The sequence below is a fragment of the Arvicanthis niloticus genome, chromosome 5 (assembly GCF_011762505.2).
Source record: "Arvicanthis niloticus isolate mArvNil1 chromosome 5, mArvNil1.pat.X, whole genome shotgun sequence".
Lineage (NCBI taxonomy): Eukaryota > Metazoa > Chordata > Mammalia > Rodentia > Muridae > Arvicanthis > Arvicanthis niloticus.
In genome coordinates, this window is record NC_047662.1 from 390,492 (window position 1) to 409,558 (window position 19,067).

The 19,067-nt window shown below is 53.6% G+C and overlaps 2 protein-coding genes across 4 annotated transcripts; one reads left to right on the forward strand and one right to left on the reverse strand.

Annotated features, from left to right (window-relative positions):
- The first annotated feature begins 360 nt into the window (after window positions 1-360).
- On the forward strand, window positions 361-5,192 carry Tas1r3 (taste 1 receptor member 3). Its single transcript, XM_034501587.2, has 5 exons — window positions 361-770; window positions 886-1,186; window positions 1,269-2,072; window positions 2,195-2,392; window positions 2,486-5,192. Exons 1-5 carry the CDS (start codon window positions 580-582, stop codon window positions 3,743-3,745), a joined length of 2,754 nt encoding a protein of 917 aa, XP_034357478.1. The 5' UTR covers window positions 361-579; the 3' UTR covers window positions 3,746-5,192.
- Dvl1 (dishevelled segment polarity protein 1) lies at window positions 4,641-16,515 on the reverse strand. Of its 3 annotated transcripts, XM_034502988.2 has the most exons (16): window positions 16,045-16,514; window positions 10,420-10,489; window positions 10,153-10,274; window positions 9,825-9,928; window positions 9,441-9,579; window positions 9,215-9,308; window positions 9,074-9,143; window positions 8,849-8,988; window positions 8,694-8,770; window positions 8,535-8,602; window positions 8,266-8,418; window positions 7,627-7,758; window positions 7,361-7,528; window positions 7,073-7,279; window positions 6,325-6,363; window positions 5,707-5,878 (listed from the first exon to the last, which is right to left on the reverse strand). In XM_034502988.2, exons 1-15 carry the CDS (start codon window positions 16,212-16,214, stop codon window positions 6,353-6,355), a joined length of 1,725 nt encoding a protein of 574 aa, XP_034358879.1. In that variant the 5' UTR covers window positions 16,215-16,514; the 3' UTR covers window positions 5,707-5,878; window positions 6,325-6,352. The 3 variants fall into 3 exon arrangements, with proteins under 3 accessions (XP_034358877.1, XP_034358876.1, XP_034358879.1); XM_034502986.2 differs by lacking the exon at window positions 6,325-6,363 and having other exon boundaries at window positions 4,641-5,878; window positions 8,341-8,418; window positions 16,045-16,515; XM_034502985.2 differs by lacking the exon at window positions 6,325-6,363 and having other exon boundaries at window positions 4,641-5,878.
- Between the last annotated feature and the right edge of the window lie 2,552 nt (window positions 16,516-19,067).

Here is a 19,067-nt window from a genome sequence, read left to right on the forward strand (position 1 = left end):
AGAACCCCAGCAAAACAGCTGGGACCCTCAATGAGTCTGCCTTGCCCCAGGACCCAGGCAAGTTGGGAAGGCCAAGAAATTCAGCTGGAGCTCTCCCTACCCCATGTGAAGGTTAGATCTAGCTAGCTAGCTAGCTAGCTGTTGTTGAGGGACCACCTCTGCAGCCCCTGCCTTCAGAAGATAAAAGGTGTCTCTGTGACAAGTATGGCCCTTGTGCCTCCTTATTCCAGTCAAGAGAAACCCTGGAATCCTGAACATGTCTGCACCTTCCCTTTTACAGTGTGCCAGGTTGCTCTAGGAATGAAGGGTGCTAAGGGGCTTGGGCATAGACAGATGACAAGACCACAGTCAGTGGTCACAGTTGGCTTACTGGATCACTCTTGGACAGAGTTTATTAGATACGCAGTCAAGTATACACAAAACATCAGACCTGGGATATTGCATATATCACCGGAGCTCCATGGAGCTTGGCAGCCAAGCAGAGCAGTGGTTTTGCTAAACAAATCCACTGCTCCAGTACATCTGTGGCTCCAGCCCCTCACGCCCGTCTATTGTCACTGCTGGAAACTTCTACCTACCATGCCAGGCTTGGCTCTCCTGGGCCTCAGCCTGGCTGCCTTCCTGGAGCTTGGGATGGGGGCCTCTTTGTGTCTGTCACGGCAATTCAAGGCACAAGGGGACTACATACTAGGTGGGCTATTTCCCCTGGGCTCAACTGAGGAGGCCACTCTCGACCAGAGAACACAGCCCAATGGCATTCCGTGTACCAGGTATGGAGGCTAGCAGCTGGGGCGGGAGTGAGCCAAAGCTTAGCAGCTTTGGATCTGTGGTACTCCCAATCTGGGGATGAGGTGGTAACCACCTGCAATTTCCATGTGGCCTCAGATTCTCACACCTTGGTTTGTTACTGGCCATGGCTATGAAGATGGCTGTGGAAGAGATCAACAACGCATCTGCCTTGCTCCCTGGGCTGCAACTGGGCTATGACCTGTTTGACACATGCTCAGAGCCAGTGGTCACCATGAAGCCCAGTCTCATGTTCATGGCCAAGGTGGGCAGTCAAAGCATTGCTGCCTACTGCAACTACACACAGTACCAACCCCGTGTGCTGGCTGTCATTGGTCCCCACTCATCAGAGCTTGCCCTTATCACAGGCAAGTTCTTCAGCTTCTTCCTCATGCCACAGGTGAGCCCACTTCCTTTGTGTTCCTTCAACCAGTTGTGCCCATTGACCTCTCACATCAAGAAGTGCTTCTTGATCACCACAGGTCAGCTATAGTGCCAGCATGGATCGACTAAGTGACCGGGAAACATTTCCATCCTTCTTCCGCACAGTGCCCAGTGACCGGGTGCAGCTGCAGGCGGTTGTGACTCTGTTACAGAATTTCAGCTGGAACTGGGTGGCTGCCCTAGGTAGTGATGATGACTATGGCCGGGAAGGTCTGAGCATCTTTTCTAGTCTGGCCAATGCACGAGGTATCTGCATCGCACATGAGGGCCTGGTGCCACAACATGACATTAGCGGCCAACCGTTGAACAAGGTGTTGGATGTGCTACGCCAGGTGAACCAAAGTAACGTACAAGTGGTGGTGCTGTTTGCCTCTGCCCATGCTGTCTACTCCCTTTTTAGCTACAGCATCCATCATAGCCTTTCACCCAAGGTATGGGTGGCCAGTGAGTCCTGGCTGACCTCTAACCTGGTCATGACACTTCCCAATATTGCCCGTGTGGGCACTGTGCTTGGGTTTCTGCAGCGGGGTGCCCCACTGCCTGAATTTTCCCATTATGTGGAGACTCGCCTTGCCCTGGCTGCTGACCCAACATTCTGTGCCTCACTGAATGCAGAGCTGGATCTGGAGGAGCATGTGATGGGGCAACGTTGTCCACAGTGTGACTACATCATGCTGCAAAACCTATCATCTGGGCTGTTACAGAACCTATCAGCTGGGCAGTTGCACCACCAAATATTTGCAACTTATGCAGCTGTGTACAGTGTGGCTCAGGCCCTTCACAATACCCTACAGTGCAATGTCTCACATTGCCACACATCAGAGCATGTTCAACCCTGGCAGGTAAGGGTAGGGATTTTGCTGGGTTTTGTCTGCTACTGCAGGAACACTAAACCAGGCAGAGCCAAATCCTGTCGTGACTGGAGAGGCTCATGGGTCAGCCTTACCCTGACTCCACTCCACAGCTCCTGGACAACATGTACAATATGAGTTTCCGTGCTCGAGACTTGACACTGCAGTTTGATGCTAAAGGGAATGTAGACATGGAATATGACCTGAAGATGTGGGTGTGGCAGAGCCCTACACCTGTATTACATACTGTAGGCACCTTCAACGGCACCCTTCAGCTGCAGCACTCTAAAATGCACTGGCCAGATAACCAGGTAAGGACAAGATAGGCAAAAGGCATGGTGGGTAGAAGTTTGTGGGTCTTGGGCCAGTGCTGAGGGGATCCTAACCCAAGGCTCCATGTCCAGGTTCCAGTCTCCCAGTGTTCCCGGCAGTGTGAAGATGGCCAGGTACGCAGAGTAAAGGGCTTTCATTCCTGCTGCTATGACTGTGTAGACTGCAAGGCAGGCAGCTACCGGAAGCATCCAGGTGAACCATCTTCCCTAGATAGCCTGCACAGCTGGGCTATGGGACAGAAGCATACAAGTCTGGCAAGCCCCCCTCCCCTAGGGCTAATGTTGAAGCAATTACTGTCGGGGGCTGGCTGGGGAGTTCTGTCTCCCATCACTAGCCCCCACATTGCCCTTCTTTCTTTCACCACTACAGATGACTTCACCTGTACTCCATGTAACCAGGACCAGTGGTCCCCAGAGAAAAGCACAACCTGCTTACCTCGCAGGCCCAAGTTTCTGGCTTGGGGGGAGCCAACTGTGCTGTCACTACTCCTGCTGCTTTGCCTGGTGCTAGGCCTAGCACTGGCTGCTCTGGGGCTCTTTGTCCACCATTGGGACAGCCCTCTTGTTCAGGCCTCAGGTGGGTCACTGTTCTGCTTTGGTGTGATCTGCCTGGGCCTCTTCTGCTTCAGTGTCCTTCTGTTCCCAGGACGGCCAAGCTCTGCCAGCTGCCTTGCACAACAACCAATGGCTCACCTCCCTCTCACAGGCTGCCTGAGTACACTCTTCCTGCAAGCAGCCGAGACCTTTGTGGAGTCTGAGCTGCCAATGAACTGGGCAAACTGGCTATGCAGCTACCTTCGGGGACCCTGGGCTTGGCTGGTGGTACTGTTGGCCACTTTTGTGGAGGCAGCACTATGTGCCTGGTATTTGATAGCTTTCCCACCAGAGGTGGTGACAGATTGGCAGGTGCTGCCCACAGAGGTACTGGAACACTGCCGCACGCGTTCCTGGGTCAGCCTGGGCTTGGTGCACATCACCAATGCAATGTTAGCTTTCCTCTGCTTTCTGGGCACTTTCCTGGTACAGAGCCAGCCTGGTCGCTACAACCGTGCCCGTGGTCTCACGTTCGCCATGCTAACTTATTTCATCACATGGGTCTCTTTTGTGCCCCTCCTGGCCAATGTGCAGGTGACCTACCAGCCAGCTGTGCAGATGGGTGCTATCTTATTCTGTGCCCTGGGCATCTTGGTCACCTTCCACCTGCCCAAGTGCTATGTGCTTCTGTGGCTGCCAAAGCTCAACACCCAGGAGTTCTTCCTGGGAAGGAGCCCTAAGGGAGCAGCAGATGGGAACAGTGGTAGAGATGAGGCAACTCAAGAACAGAACGAATGACCCCTGACCCAATGACCTTACCTTTAGTGAACCCAGCCCTACCAGAGATCTCCTAAGCCAAAAAATCCTAAATAGTACCTCAACCTGAGACTTACAACACTTAACTATAGACTCAGACTCCACTGACCTTAGCCCCACAGTGATCCCCCAAGGCCTGCAGTGTACAAGATGGACCCTGTGAGCCCACCTATCCCTCAAAGGAAAGATCATCCTTGATCCTGTTATGCCCACCTAAGGCCTGCCCAGGTAACCAGGCTCTATTATCTTAGAAAATGACCCACAAAAGGTTCTTTGAGACTCCATAGCCATACTTCAAATTCAGGAATTCCCCGGACAGACCCTGGGAGGCCAGAAGGTACTACTTGCCTGAACATGCCCAGCCTGGGGCCCTCACTCAGCACCCTGTCCAGGCATCCCAGGAATAGAAGGCCGGGCATGTATGTATGTATCAGGACAGAACAAGAAAGACAGCAAGCAGAGGACACTCAGGAGGTAGGCAACATCCAGCCTTCTCCATTCCTGGCTGAGCCCTAACCTGTAGGAGAGGACCGGGTCGCCACCAGCACCTTGGACAGAGCGCGCGCGCGCACACACACACACACACACACACACACACACACACACACACACACACACGGGGGTACGGGTCAGCACCATGGCCAGCACCAGCCACCCAGGACCCCTGGATTCAGCTTCTAGTACCAAGGACAGAAAAGTTGCCTGCGAGGCCCCTTACTGGCCAGCACCAGGGACAGAGCCACATGACTAAGCGGCAAGGGACAAGAGCATCTTCCATCTCCAGGCAGGATCAGACCTGGGTCAGTTCTGGACTGGCCCCCACACCTGAATCCGGAAGCAGCTTAGCTGGAGAAAAGAGAAACAAGCCACACATCAGTCCCATAAAATTAAACGCTTTTTTAGTGTTTAAAATAGCATTTACACAGAAGCAGCATTTACACAGAAGCAGCTCTATGTGAACTACCCAGTCGCTCAGACTTTGACACAGTGTCTAGTGTAGATGTGTGGGGCTGCTGTGCTGGGATGGCAGTGGCACATGCTGACAGGCAGCCACCAGAACAGTGACAGGACAGGACCTCACCTCTGCAGCTCCTGTGTTCACTGTCTCCCCTACTAGCCATCCTCCACATACCTTCAGTACAAACTGTGTTGTTGTCTGCCAAGTATCAGGTGGGGAAAGGGACAGGCAAACTGCCCCTACTGGGTAACCAGCTGCCATCCTCAGAGCAGGCAGGCTAGCAATAAATAAATAAGTTAGACCCCACCTGGGCAGCCAGAGAGGTTTGAGGGCTCTGTCTAACCCCTCAAGAATGCCACCTTGGCCTGACAGGTGAGGCCCATAAACATAGTGATGGTCAGCCTGTGCCCCTCTGGGGGACTTTTGGGAAAAGGGTAACAGCCCAAGAGAGCCTTTTGTGTCCTAAATGGAGGTCACTTCCAAAAAAGGAACCAGGAGGTGGTCTCTGAGACTTGTGCTGAGGACTTAAAGATAAAGATGTCTCCTTAAAAGACTCTACAGACACTTGAGCTGCACCACCATCAGCAGACAAAATATCAAGCCAATATCCTGGTGGCATGGCTGCCTTCAGCCCCTCCTCTGTAGCCTGCTCCCTTTGCCCTGGCCCAGACTCCACAGCTGATCTATCCTGGCTGGCCACCACTAAGGCAAGCCCACAAAGTTCCTGGCACAGCAGGAACATAGATTCTCGCCACAGGTAGCACTGAAAACACTGGTTGATCATCACATGATGTCCACAAAGAACTCACATGGGTTTCCCATGGCCTTTTGGAAGGACTGGCGGCTACCTGTAAGCTCTGGCGGAACAGCAGCCAGCTCCCGGACAGGTGGCCCTCCAGGTGGCCCGCCCACTACCGCATAGGCCTTTGTAAGGGGGTGCAGTGGGGGGAGCCCTGGGGCAACAGCTGAAGCCTGACTTCGAGGGCTACTGCCACGGCTAAGCTGGCTGACAGGCCGCTCCCACCAGCTGGTGCTACCAGACCCACTTGGTACTGTGTGGTCTGATTCACTGCCACTACCCCCAGCTCCAGTTGCCCGGCGCTCCTCTCGGCCTGGGGTCCGATGGCTGCTCCTTGTGGACCCACTGCTCTTGCTCCCTAGAAGGGAAGGGACAAGTCAGCACTAGGCCTGGCCACTTCCAGGACCATCAGTTGCTCCCAGCCAGCCAGGGCAGGGCCTGGTGAGCCTGGGGATGGTAGGGGAATGGCAGCCATGCAGATACCAGAACAGCTGAGAGGCGAGAAGCTAGGGGCAGTGGCAGACAGCAGGGACAATAGGGGCCAGCTTGGCACCCCACACCTAACCCCAATGCTTGAACCAAGGGCTAATGTTACAGCTGAGAAACTAAGAAACCAATGAAGGCCCTGTGTGCCCAGCATTCCCATTAGCCATCCTGGGTTCACCACCCAGATACCCATTGTCCACCCAACCCCAGGACCCTGGTCAGCTAGTTTTCTTAGCCCCTGTCCTGAAAGTAGTGGGAACCTGAAAACACGTGCTGGCTGGGGACATGCTGAGAGGGACACAGGGGGACCTGGCTTACCGGCCCGAGGGTCCACTCTGCTAGTCCTTCAGTCTAAGGCTTGCTCAGCACAAAGCAAGGGATAGCACAAGTCACACACCATTCCAGTGCTCACCAATGGCTAAAAGGACTATTCTGGGCCACGCTGAGCCTGGTTACATGCAAGGGCCTATCCAAGGTCAGTAGTCACTCAATAGCTTCCCTTGAGCATCGCCACCCACTGGCCCAACCTCTCCTGAGTCTTTCTCTGAGCCTTGTAGCACAGCTGCTGGCCTAACTGTGCCCCACTCTGCCTAAGACCTCCGCTTTAGGCCATTTCCTCCTCAGGGACACCCACCCTTCAAGGTCTTCAATATCCCTGGGATATACTTTATTGGTGTTGTTCCATATTCTTGTCTGGCACTCTGTTGGGATGCAGGCACCATAACTGATAAAGCCCATTCTCCCCCTAACTTGGCACCTAGAGAGAGTCCCTCCTTGATGCCCATGGCTACTTTCACTCTCACTATTGCCACCTCATCTCCTGGCCTCTTGCCTCTGCCACCTAGCATACCAGGCCTGTTCCCACCAGGCCGTCTTCCTATTCTCTAACGGCTTCTAAGTACAGAACCACACTGAGTGCCCACATCAGCCCCTCCCTGTCCCACACACTGACTCCCGAGATGGGACCCACCAGGACCCAAACACACAGCAGGAGCACAGAGGAAAGCATCAGGGCCAGGCAGAGCCAAGGAATGGGAGTGGGAGGAAGGGTTGGCATGACTCTCACCTTCACTCTGCTGACTCCCAGCACTGCCGCTGCCATAGCTGAAGCCAGGGTCCTGGTAAGCAGGTGGGAAGCAGGGCGGGGGTCCTGGGTACTGGTAGGGGTAGCCTTGACCCAAGGGCCAGGGTACAGATGGGTGGGGCAGTGGGGCCAGTGTGTCCTGATCTGAGGCTCCACTGGAGCCACTGTTGAGGTTCAGGGATGCGAGGTCTGGCAGGAAGGGAAGGGAGGGGTAAGTGAAGGCAAATGGATGAGCCCCACAACAATCCCAACCCGATAACCCCTACTCACTACTGCACAGGTCACCAAAGACATAGTAGCATTGCTCAGAGAACGTGATCTTGTTCACCGTGTGCCTCAGGAAACCATGCTTCAGCATACTGCTGGCATACTTCCTTGCCTCCCTTCGCTCCTTGAAGCCCTCCACGTGTGTATACAGCCAGTCCACTACATCTGCCCCTAGCCATAGGCACATGAAAGTCAGGGTAGCTGAGCCTTGGGAAGCTACACCAGAATGAAGAACAGACTGGGCCCTTCCCACACAGCCAGGGACTCACCAATGACAGCATTGGCAATGGTGATCTTAAGCCACATGCGGTCCCGGATCTCCAGTCCCGAGTCTGGCAACTGCATGACGCGGACAATGGCACTCATGTCACTCTTCACAGTCAGTGGTGCCTCCTCAAGCTCTGCAGAACATACTTCTCTCTAAGCCCAGGCTCACAGTGTGAACCTCCATGGGGTTGGGGGCAGGGGACAGGATCAAACCTCTATCTCCTACCCTCGGGAGGATCAAAACTTGACCTAAGACTGAAATATTCTTCCCTGCCCCAGTCCAAGTACACATGGGCAAACCAGCTCCTTCCCCTCCCCTAAGGACACCTCCCTGGAGAGCTCAAGCTGTTAGTTATGTTAGGTAGCAGAAAAGCAAAGCAGAGGCTACCATGTCCTCCCAATCCTCAGCACAGGCCTGGCAGGACCCTTCAATTCATGCAGATGACCACTATGGCCAGGCTTGAAGAGATATGTACATGTATCTTTGTGTACACATTTGTGAAGGTGTTGAAGGCAAACCAAAACCTTCATATATAATAGGCCCCTGGAATAGCTCCGATGAGCACCAAAGCTCAAAGCTGAAGCTGACCCTTGCCCTTCAGCCTCAGTTTCCTGGGGGGCTCTTGTGAGCTGCCACTTACGTGGGGCGCCAGGCACTGAGCTGGTTAGTGAGGAAGAGCTGGTGCGTGTGATGGCGCTGGAGCAGGGACTCGTACCATAGCGGGGCAGAGCACCGGTCAGTGCTGCTGTGTGGGACAGCCAGGCAGCCGGGTCGATGGGTCGCACTGGGTCAGCTGCACAGTTACCACATGGCAACAGATGACAGGTGATAGTAAGTAGGCAGACAACAAAGACTCTCAGACTGGGCCTAGGAACCCCACCCTGCCTGCCTTTCCATGGGGTCACTCACCCCTTGGGATGGTGAAGTAGCTCCGAGGCGTTGGGTCCCAGCACTTGGCCACTGTGAGACTGATGGGCCTACAGAGTTCAGCAGACCACGTCATAGGTGAGGCCCGCACAGCCCCTCCTATTCCATGCCACCCCCACCCCCACACGGACCCCCCCTCACCCCGTCTGGGATACGATCTCCCGAAGCACCCGCACAGCATCATCGTTGCTCATGTTCTCAAAGTTGACATCATTCACCTATGGGGTTTGTGGGGTCAGGGGTTGGTGGTGGGATGTGGGTACATCTTGTCCCCACAGTCCCCACGTGACTCCCACCTGCAGCAACATGTCGCCTGGCTCAATGCGGCCATCAGCTGCCACAGCCCCGCCCTTCATGATGGATCCAATGTAGATGCCGCCATCACCCCGGTCGTTGCTCTGGCCCACGATGCTGATGCCCAGGAAGTGGTGCCTCTCTGCAGGAGGGGCCGTGAGCGGGCCCCAAAAGTTCCCAAGGCTGAACCCACCCCCAGCAAGCACCCACAGCCCACAAGGCCTCACCCATGTTGAGAGTGACAGTGATGATGTTCAGGGACATGGTGGAGTCAGTGATGCTGCTGAAGGAGGAGGCCTGTGGAAGGACCCAGTGAGAGGCTGTGTGGACACCACTCAGAGCAGACACCCCACCCACCAGCTGCCTACCCGGTCTGTCTGCCTCAAGCGCTGCTTCCGACGACGGCATTTGTGCTTACGAATTAGCCGAGAGGAGGTGCTCTGCTCTGTAGAGCTGCTCAGCCTGAGGCAGGGGATCAGAGGCAGGAACAAGGAGCCAGGAGTCAGAAAAGCACAAGGCACAAATATGTATAAGCAGCCAGTACTCTTAACCATAAATCTCCAGCACATACTGACATGTGCACATGCCACCTACCGACTCGTGTTGTCTTCCTCATCTGAGTCAATAAAGCTGCTAGATTCAAGCTCACTGCTCAGTACAGTGGATGCACTGTCTGGAGGTAGTCCCAAGTCCCGCCGCCGGTCCCCTCTCGGGTGCCCGTTGGTCCGGGCAGCTGTGGGGATAGTAGGATGGGAAGATTGTGGGACTTCAGTGGTCACAGAATGAGGGTGGCCTGTGCATTTCAAAGCTTATGCAGTGACTCTGGGGCCACAGAGTCTAGGAGTACCAAGTTGGGGCCTCTACCCAAGGATCACTGCTTGAAAGAATATGTGGAGTATTTCCAGGGGCTCGGAGTATATCAAAGGGATACCAAAGGGAAGCCTAGGCTCCAGATCTGGGCAGACACAGCCATAGTACCCTCATCGCGGTTTCGACGTCGGGCTCGCTCCCGCCGGTGACTGACCATAGACTCTGTGCCTGTCTCATTGTCCATTCCGTCACGGCTACTGGCAACATTTGGACTGCACAGATGAGAAGCAGGTGAAATTGGGTAGACCAGGTGGCTGGCAGCCAGTACCTCGAATGATTCCTAGTCCCCAACCCCCCAGGCAGGACCCTAGTTCTAGAAGGTGCCTCCCACCCAACTGTAGGCCCCTCCTCTGTTGTCAGCTTCACTCTTCCCAGGTGGGTCTTGGGTAGCAAGTATCCAGCAATGGCAGATCTCTGCCCCTGCTAGGGGCCTTACTGGAAGGAGGGGGGCCTGGAGTCCCCAATGCCGCCAGTCCTCTCAAGGGGTGGGGGCAGGTCCGTGTGGCTGTCAGTGCCCTGGGACCCTGCATCCGAGTGAGCGCCCTCAGCCAGGACCAGCTGTGAAGGAAGAGTGAGGCCTTGGATGGCCATATGCTTCAAGACCACCCTACAGGCACCCAGATGCCCACCTTTGTCCAGTTACTTTACTTCTCCCAGGAAGATCCCACCCGCATCATTCTGGTGGAGCCACCCATAGACTCACCCAGGAAACCACCCGGCCATTGAAGCAGGGCAACTTGGCATTGTCATCGAAGATCTCCTCCTTCACCACCCTGTGGTCAAACAAGGCCCTGATGTCACCTCACCTGGATCCATGAATGACACTAAGAGACATCTCCCACCCTTGGACCTAGCAACAGAGCACCTGCTAGGCCACAGCTGTTACTGAGGGTTTACCTAACACAGTCTTTTCTTAGGGACTCTGCTGCTCTCCACTACCCCCAAACCCCTGAACCTTAACACTGGGGTAGATGTAGGAGTTCATGGAAGGACATCCTAGAACTCTTGTTCACTTCCAGAGTCAGCCTCTAGCCCTTGGTGAGTCAGACAAGGTTAAGGTTCCTGGGAAAGTCCCTAATTCTTCAGCTTCCTTGGCCCTGGCCGAGATTTATATCAGACCTGTCTCTAGCTATATATGCCTGCTCATGGGGACCCAAAAGCTCCCTCACTACAACATATGACACTTGAGGCTCCTTTGGGAACTCTCTGGGCCTCCAAATCCTGCATTTGCAGACTGGGCTGCACAGGAACAGTGTTTTGTGCACTCTGCTTAAATCAGGTCTGACTCCTGTCCTCATCTTCCCAACACATACCCTCTGTGCCTCTCTCACAGGCCCTAGTCAATATAATGTGCATCTCATGGTGCTCCATGCCCTTGGGCCTCTGAAGCTCCCCAACCCAGAGAGGGCCTGGACTTCCTGGTATAAGGTACAAGGACTGCCAACCCCTTCTACAGATGTGAGAGGGCCAGAAGGATACCAGCTCCTGCTGCCCCCAAAACCAACTACCCAGCTAGAAAGACAAAGTGGACCTCATGCACAAGATCAGTCCCTACTATCAGGGAGTTTGGTTGGCTTCTATCTGAGGGCCTGGAAGGACATTTAGGGACAGAGCTAGCCAAGCCCTGGCTGTACCTACTGACCATAGCCATCTCTTTTTGTCTTCATGCTGCTTCCCTGGTCAGCATGGCTAGAAAGGAGCCAAGCCCGCCCAAGCAAGATTCAAAGGGTCAGGGATTGAGAACTGGGAAGGAAGCCAGAAAGCCTGGGGTCAGTGTTCAAAAAGGCATGGACAAGAGCCAGGACAGGTCAGAAGGGGCAGCTGGGAATAGGCTTCCACCTATCTCCTCAGGCCCTAGATTCTCCACCCCCTCACCTTCACCCTAGCACTTAGCTCCGCCTAGCATAGTGGGATTTTCCACACCTAAAACTTGAATTGAGTAGAACTGGAAAACCAGACTGGTCCTGGAAGTGCACCTGGCAGGAAGCAGGCTTGTGGCTTAATGGGCCCAATGCCAGGGGCAGGGCCACCTCTGCCTGCTGCTCCAGAACCACTGGGCAACAGTAGATTGCTGGAAGCTCTAGCAGAGCAACATCCCATCCTATCTAGGGAATAAGGCCTTTGTCCATCCACTTGTTAGAGACCTAGGGCTGAGGTGGTGGCAGAGGCTACAATCACTTTTCTGATCTTACTGCTGCTTCCATGTGCCCATGAGGGTTCTGAATCAATGAAGTGGGACCCCAACAGCAGATAGAATCACTTCCCCAATTACAAGTTACAGCCATGTAGCTTGCTCTATTTACAAGCCTGGGCCAAAGCAGCCCCAAGAGAGGCTGTCATCACAGAAAGACCTGGGGCTGCTCTGTGGTGGGATAAAGTTTCTCTTGAGGATGACAGGGGTCTGCCTATGGCAGCTGGTATACCAGGCCCCACAAAAAGCCTGCTATCTCTGAGTAACCTAACAGCAACAGAAAGCCAGACAGGAATCCTCCTCACCTTAGCCCCCAACCTCGACCCCAAGTGGACTCGCCAAAAGCCTTTCTCATTGGCACACCCAAGCTCCAACCCTCCCTGACTCACCCATGGGGAAACATATGAGCAATTCCTAGCACCCACGATAGGACCTGCCTAGCTCCTCAAACAGGCACTGTGTCCCAGCTAGAGCCTACTCAGTCAGACCCTTAAGGTAATACAGCCAGCTTGAGACCTTTGTGCCTCTCAAACCCTAACAAGACACACCTCTATGGTTCAAAAGCCCTGCTTCTTAGCCCTCCCAGCCTGAGCAACCCAAGTCCTGCTTTCTTCCTAGGGGTCAGGGCAAGAAGACAGGCCAAAGTGAAATGAAAGCACTGAGAGGATGGTGTTTACCCCAGATGCTAGGGCTAACCCTGGTCCTTCCCAACCATTGGCTAGGCAAAGGACAAACATCACAATACCCATGGTAGAGGCAGGAATGGGTACCACAGGTATGTGATGCTACCCACAGCTGTGGTATAGCCTCCTGGGCACTCTACAACAAGAACAGAATGAGGCACAACCAAACCTCTCTACCACCTTGAGCCTTGTATGTCTATCCTCTCAAGAGGAAAGCTGACCTTAATGTGTCTCCACTGACTCTGCACAGTGACTCAGGGCACCCCGTGAGCATTTTGCCCCAACCTTAGAATTCCTGGAAAGATCCTTGTGGCCATTGAGCTCTACCATCCACCCCCAGAGATCCACCTCAAGAAGAAATCTGCTCTAAGGTAGGGCCTTTGGAACCCTGCATAGCTTGGCCAAAAAGGACCCAGGGTTTCTGGAGGTTACAGTAACACACAGACTACCTCTCTAGATACCTAGCCCTGAGATAGCCCCATTCCAATTCCCATGCACATAGAGCCAGAGACTGGCAGAGCAAGTAGGCATAAATCATGGAGGTATTTTGAGCTTCAAGGGGCTTCTGTATGCTCCCAGGAGTGAGGGTCCAACTCTTACCAAGCATTGGTGTGGACGGGTCTCTTAGCCTAAGGAGTTTTACTATCCATGAATTTGAACTGGCAGGCGTACATAGGCCTCTGACCATAGCTGTCCACTCTTCTACCAACCCATCCCATGGGGGCATTAAGCCCCAGAACATCGAGTCCTTCCCCACAGCTCAGGGAATGCATTATAATTACCTAGAGCCTCATAATAAATACTAGGGAGGCACATGGAACACAGAGAGGCTAAGTCACTGACTCCAGGCAGCTTGACCAGGGCACAGGGAGCCCTCAGAACATTTGCCAATGTGCAAGAGGACCCCAGAGCCCAGGGCTCCTAGCCTTTACCCTTGCCTGCTTCCCTCCAGCTCAGGTAGCTCTTTCTCAGAGATGAGGCTGGGGCAACTGCCAGGCAGATGAACTCAGTATATCAGACAGGCTGGTATCAGCAGTACATTCCTAGTAGCAGGGATCAAGAGCCAAATGTATTCACTCTATCATAGACTAGACCCTCCATTGTCACAAGACCAAACACCAAACACCTCTATGGGGCCTACCAGAACCTAGAAGTCATGCTACTACTAACTAAGCCTTGGGGTCCAGGGTCAGAACAACCACAAGCTGCACATAAGTGGGCATAGAATAGACCTTGTTGGCTAAAGATACACACTGGGAATTGAGCCCAGCCCAGGGCAGACTCTGCTCCTTACAAAGTAGCCAGCTTTGATTTGGAACTAGACTCACTAGGGTACTCCTCACAGACTCTATCCGTGGCCACCCCTGAGACCACTTGCTTAGCACAGGCAACCTTGCTGAGCTTCCCTTCTCTTGGTATCCCTGAAGCTCTGTAGGTAGACCTCAGGCAAGGAAAGGAGAGATGCTGTTGGAACAAGGTGGGGCTCCTTTTTTAGGCTCCCAGGTCCACTAAACCATCAGAGAACCAGGTCAGAGTCATGATAATGCCTACTGAAAAGCTGCTTGTCTTTCTGTGGCATCCCTAGTCCAGACTCTACCACTAAGTTGCTCTGCCTCTTAGTTCTTCCACACACCCAGGACACCCAACTTGTACCTCTGAGCTCTCTGCTAACTTCAGATCCCACTGCACAGCCATTTCAAACCCACCCAAAGGAACTACTCCTGCTTCAAGACACATCTCTGCTATCCCATCTCCTTAGCCAGGACACCTGCAGGTCCTCCAAACCTGCCACAAGCACAGATAGTAGGGAACCTATGTGAGCTGATGCTGGGCTACTGCTCCTGGTACACCCTACCCAACATGGATATCAGAGTAGAGGGACAAGTACTCTCAGGAGATGCCCAGAGTGTATAGCAGAAAGCAACCCAGGTCTACTCCTTACTACTCACACCTTAGGGTATAACAAGTTTGTGGGAACATTTGTGACTTTGGTCACAAAAAAAAAAAAAAAAAAAAAAAAAATCCAAAATGCACCAATACTTGGATCCAGAGATACCTTGTCCCTGAGATTAGAGACCACAGGAGGTAGTCCAGTCAGGAGAGTCAGGAAAGACAAACCTCCAGAGCAAGGCCTTCCAGCCCCCAGGCAAATGGGCAGCACCAGCCTTTAAGCTGTGAGGGACACACTCTCCTTTGCTTTTTCCTGGTGGTCGGGGCACAATGACTGTATAGGCAAGAGAGTTTAGTTATCCAAACCAGATTCAGTTCTGCCTAGACACCCAGGGTCAGAAAGAGGTCCAAGCTTGACCTGACGCATGGGCTGCCCAGGGACCCTGCAACCATGGAATCCAGGAAATAGCCTCAATGTCAAAGCTCTGAGATGCAGCCACACACAAGGGCACCAAGCACACCTGCTCCACCCACAGGGCCTAAGCATGCTACCCTGCCTCCCCACCCCCCCAAACACTGCCAAGCCATGGACTCAAGTTTCTGTGGCTATGCCCTGTCAGGCCTCTGTTGCACTGCCAGTCCCTGGCTCACTGTCTCAGAGGCCCAGCTTAGCTCAAATAGGAAGTCCCGTCTCCTGAGACAGCTACCACAGCCATTTACCTATGAAACACACTACATTAGAAGCTGACTCAAGTCAGGAGATAACCTGAGCACCTCCCAGGAATGCAAATGTTGTGTGGTTCAGAAAGGTCAGGGGCACAGGAGCCAGGAATCAAGGGGACAGGGTACATGGAATGAAGCTTCTTGGTTTCCAGTGACCCTTGACCTCTGCCTTGCCACAGGGACTCTAGAGGGGCCAGAAAGAGTCTGTTTTCAGGCTTCAAAACTTTTCTAAGCTCCAGAAAATAGATGGGTGCCTATGACCCACCTATTCCACATTACCCCATCTCAAGTGGAGGATCCACTAAGTGCTAGGAGCCACAAATCCCCAATCCTTCTCCTTGATCCCACCCACCCCCCAGCCCCCACCCCCGCATAAAACTGCACACCCTCCAGGGCAGTCCTGAGCCCGGGATTTTCTCCAACAGAGGAGGAATGCATCAGAACCTGTGCTTAACCAGAGAGAAGGGAGGTGGCTTTGAGAGTGGCCTTCGGCACCCAACTTGAACCAGCTGGGCACAGGAGCACCACCGAATGGTGGTCAGAAAGCCTGGGCCCTCGCCTGTCCATCAGAAAGAGCTGTCTGGCCTACCTAGAGGGTAGTCAAGGGCTCGGATCCCCAGCTTGCCACAGACAGGGTCACCGAGGTACAGAGTCTCAACCTACACCTGCTGTAAATGCGCCGCAGGGTTGCGGGCTACGGGGGCGCTCTCTGACATCCCCAGACCCGAAAGCCCAGCCGACGCAGACAGGTGCCAGCTCATGTCCGCGCGGGGGCCCGGCAGCCACCACACACGCGCGGGAGAGTGCCAGCACCCTTGCCCAGGCCGCAGGGCCCACTGACCCGAAGTCCTGGTCCATAGACTTGAAGAAGAATTTGTAGGCGTGCACCGGCCGGTTGCTGAGCACGTTCTTGAAGTCCGCCAACGTGACGCGCTCGGGAGCTACGGGCAGCTTGACCAGGTACGGCGTCTCCTCCTCGTCCATGTGGTAGATGATTTTGGTCTCCGCCATAGCGCGGCAGGGGCGACGCGGAACCCGCGCAGCTTCAGGGCCCGGCTCACCTCTCGGACGCGGGGCGCCCTCCCAAACCGCCGGCCCGCGCCCCGCCCGGCCGCCCCGCGGCCCCTTTGCGCGTCCGCCCCTCCCGGTCCCGGCTCGCACCCGTTCCCCGCCTGTTGCCCCGCGGCCCGCGGCCGCCCATCCGCTGCGGCCCCGGAGCGGGCGCGAGGGAAAGCAGCTCAGAGGGCTACTGCGGCCCGCCGCCCCCTTGGGCTGTTCAAGAACCGCCTGGTGGGGTTGAGCTCACGGCCGCCGGAGGGCGCTTCAGGGACGGTGACGTCACTGGTCGCCCGCAGCGCGGGCGGGGCGGGACTGCGCACGCGCGGAACGGGTCCGGCGGGGCTGGGCTACGGTGTGCGCACGGGCGGAGCAACTCGGGTGGGACTGGGCAGGCTCCGGAGGCCGGGCTAGTTGGGTCTCTTTGAGCACTGGCTTCGGGTGGGGCTCTGAGTTCCCTTAGCCAGTGCTCGCCCAGATTCCCAACAGGCTGCAATCCTTACGGCATCTGGGTCTGAGGTTTGTGGGCAGATAGTCATGCTGGACCCCAGAAAGACAGATAGACTCTGGAAAGGTCGCTGCCCTTGAGCCAATAAGATCTGCCAGGGAGCAGAGGAGTGTCGTAAGGCTAAGTCGGTCCTGATTCTCCGACCCAATCCCAGAGCCTCCTAGGTGTCCAGAATGCGGAGGCACTGGCCACTTTGGCGGCTTTGGGCGCCCTACAAGAATTTGAAGATACCTATGCCTAGCCCAAACAGCGGGAGCCTCACTGTGCTCCCACGCTAATCCGGAGCTCAGTTCTTATGCCCACTGCCTTGGCCCATCGGATCTCCAAGAAACTCAAGTAGTGACACAGGTATACACACAGATATCCAGGCAAGGCCCAGGCTGCAACTGAAGCCAAAGGGATTTTCGCCCTGGACACTGTAGATTGAACCAGCCAGGTGTCCTCCGCAGACCAAGGAAGACCAGGTCACTCCTCACTCCAGGATGGCCTAAGGCCATTAGAGGGAGTAACTCACTGGCCAGTAAGAATGGGGAATGCATAGGATATTGATCAGTGATGGAGAAAAGTGGTGCCTGTTGTGACCTTGGACCATCCCCAGACACTAAACCAGCACAAGGAAAGATCCCACCACTGCCTAGAGGACTCAGAGGTAGGCGCTGAATGCTTATACTAAAGGCCACTGAAGTCAGCCTAAGCAGAGTTCTCCCCCTTACTCCCAACTGCTATTCTGGAATATTCTGGAAACCTATACTACTTTTGCCAGCAGCTGGCCTTCCTTGAATCTCTATAAAAGTAACCTGAAGAAATCGGGCAAGATGGCTTCAGAGGATCTGCCCAAAGGAGAAGAAAGACAGTCCCTTTTATGAGTGCCCCTCAGGTTCTGGTTAGTCAACAAAATGATGGACTGGGTATTAGGACTATCTTGTACCTCACTGGTACAAATTGGTATAATTATGCTCTAATTGTATTTTGAGAGAAAAGTTTTATTTTAACAGGAAGGGTGATATGTAGGAGGAGCTAAGGTGGGAGGAGTACCAAGAGGAAGAGAAGGAGTAAGGAGAGGAGGAGAAGAAGGAGAGGAGAAGCTAGGTGATGAGAGAGAGAAAGAGAGAGGGGGGGCATGGAGGCAGATGTTCACGTGTCTCCACCAGTCAAAGATAGTTGATATATCTAGGTTGGGTATTGGGTTACACTTCTGATTGAGCATTACCAAACTTATAAAGCCTTTGATTAACATTTTTAAAAAATTGTATAAAAGCAAAAAGGAAAAGGCATGGGATATGGGTTTTCTAAGGAGGAGAAATGGGGAAAGGAGATGGCATCTGAAATGTAAATAAAATATCCAATAAAAAAATATGCCTGGCTGGGCAGTGGTGGCGCACACCTTTAATCCCAGCACTTGGAAGGCAGAGGCAGGCGGATTTCTGAGTTCGAGGCCAGCCTGGTCTACAGAGTGAGTTCCAGGACAGCCAAGGCTACACAGAGAAACCCTGTCTCGAAAAACCAAAAAAAAAAAAAAAAAAGGACAGAGGCAAGTGGATCTCTATGAGTTCTAAGCCTAGCCAGGGCTATCTAGTGAGACCTTGCCTCAGAACAAAAATAAATAAATGAATAAATATATAAATACTCTCTTTTGGAAAAAAAAAAAAAAAGAGGGGGCGGTCAGTTAAACGTGTTTGCTTCCCTGTAACCCATATCGTTTAAGGAGAGATCAACTCCTGAACATTTCTTTTTTTTCATTTTTTTTCAAGACAGGGTTTCTCTGTGTAGCTTTGGCTGACCTGGAACTTGCTTTCTAGACCAGGCTGGCCTTGAACTAACCTTCATACATGCAGTGATGGGCATGTCCAGAATGACACACATATAAGTAAGTTACTAAGTACTTAAAAGGTTGTTGGGAGCCGACTTTTAGCAGAAAGCGGCTAGATCATCTTTGCAGCCATCTGGAACCATATACCCTGATAAGAGATTTGGTTTTCAATAGCCTACAACAGATGAAGCACACTCTGATATTCCACATATTTTGTTTTGCTGTTTACTGCCCCCAGCTGCAAGGCGCACGTGGTAGTCACGCCTGCAAGGTGCACGGTGCACGTGCTATCCATGCTATAGATGCCTGTAAGGCTTTCATCATATCAACACCTGCAAGGCACGTGGCAAAAGCGTATAAATACCTCAGAATTCCCTTCAATAAATGAGACTTGGTAAGAGACTTGATCAGACTTTCTGTCTTTCTTCATTCTTCGTGTCTCTTTCCCTTTATCCTCTCTCTCTCTCTCTCTCTCTCTCTCTCTCTCTCT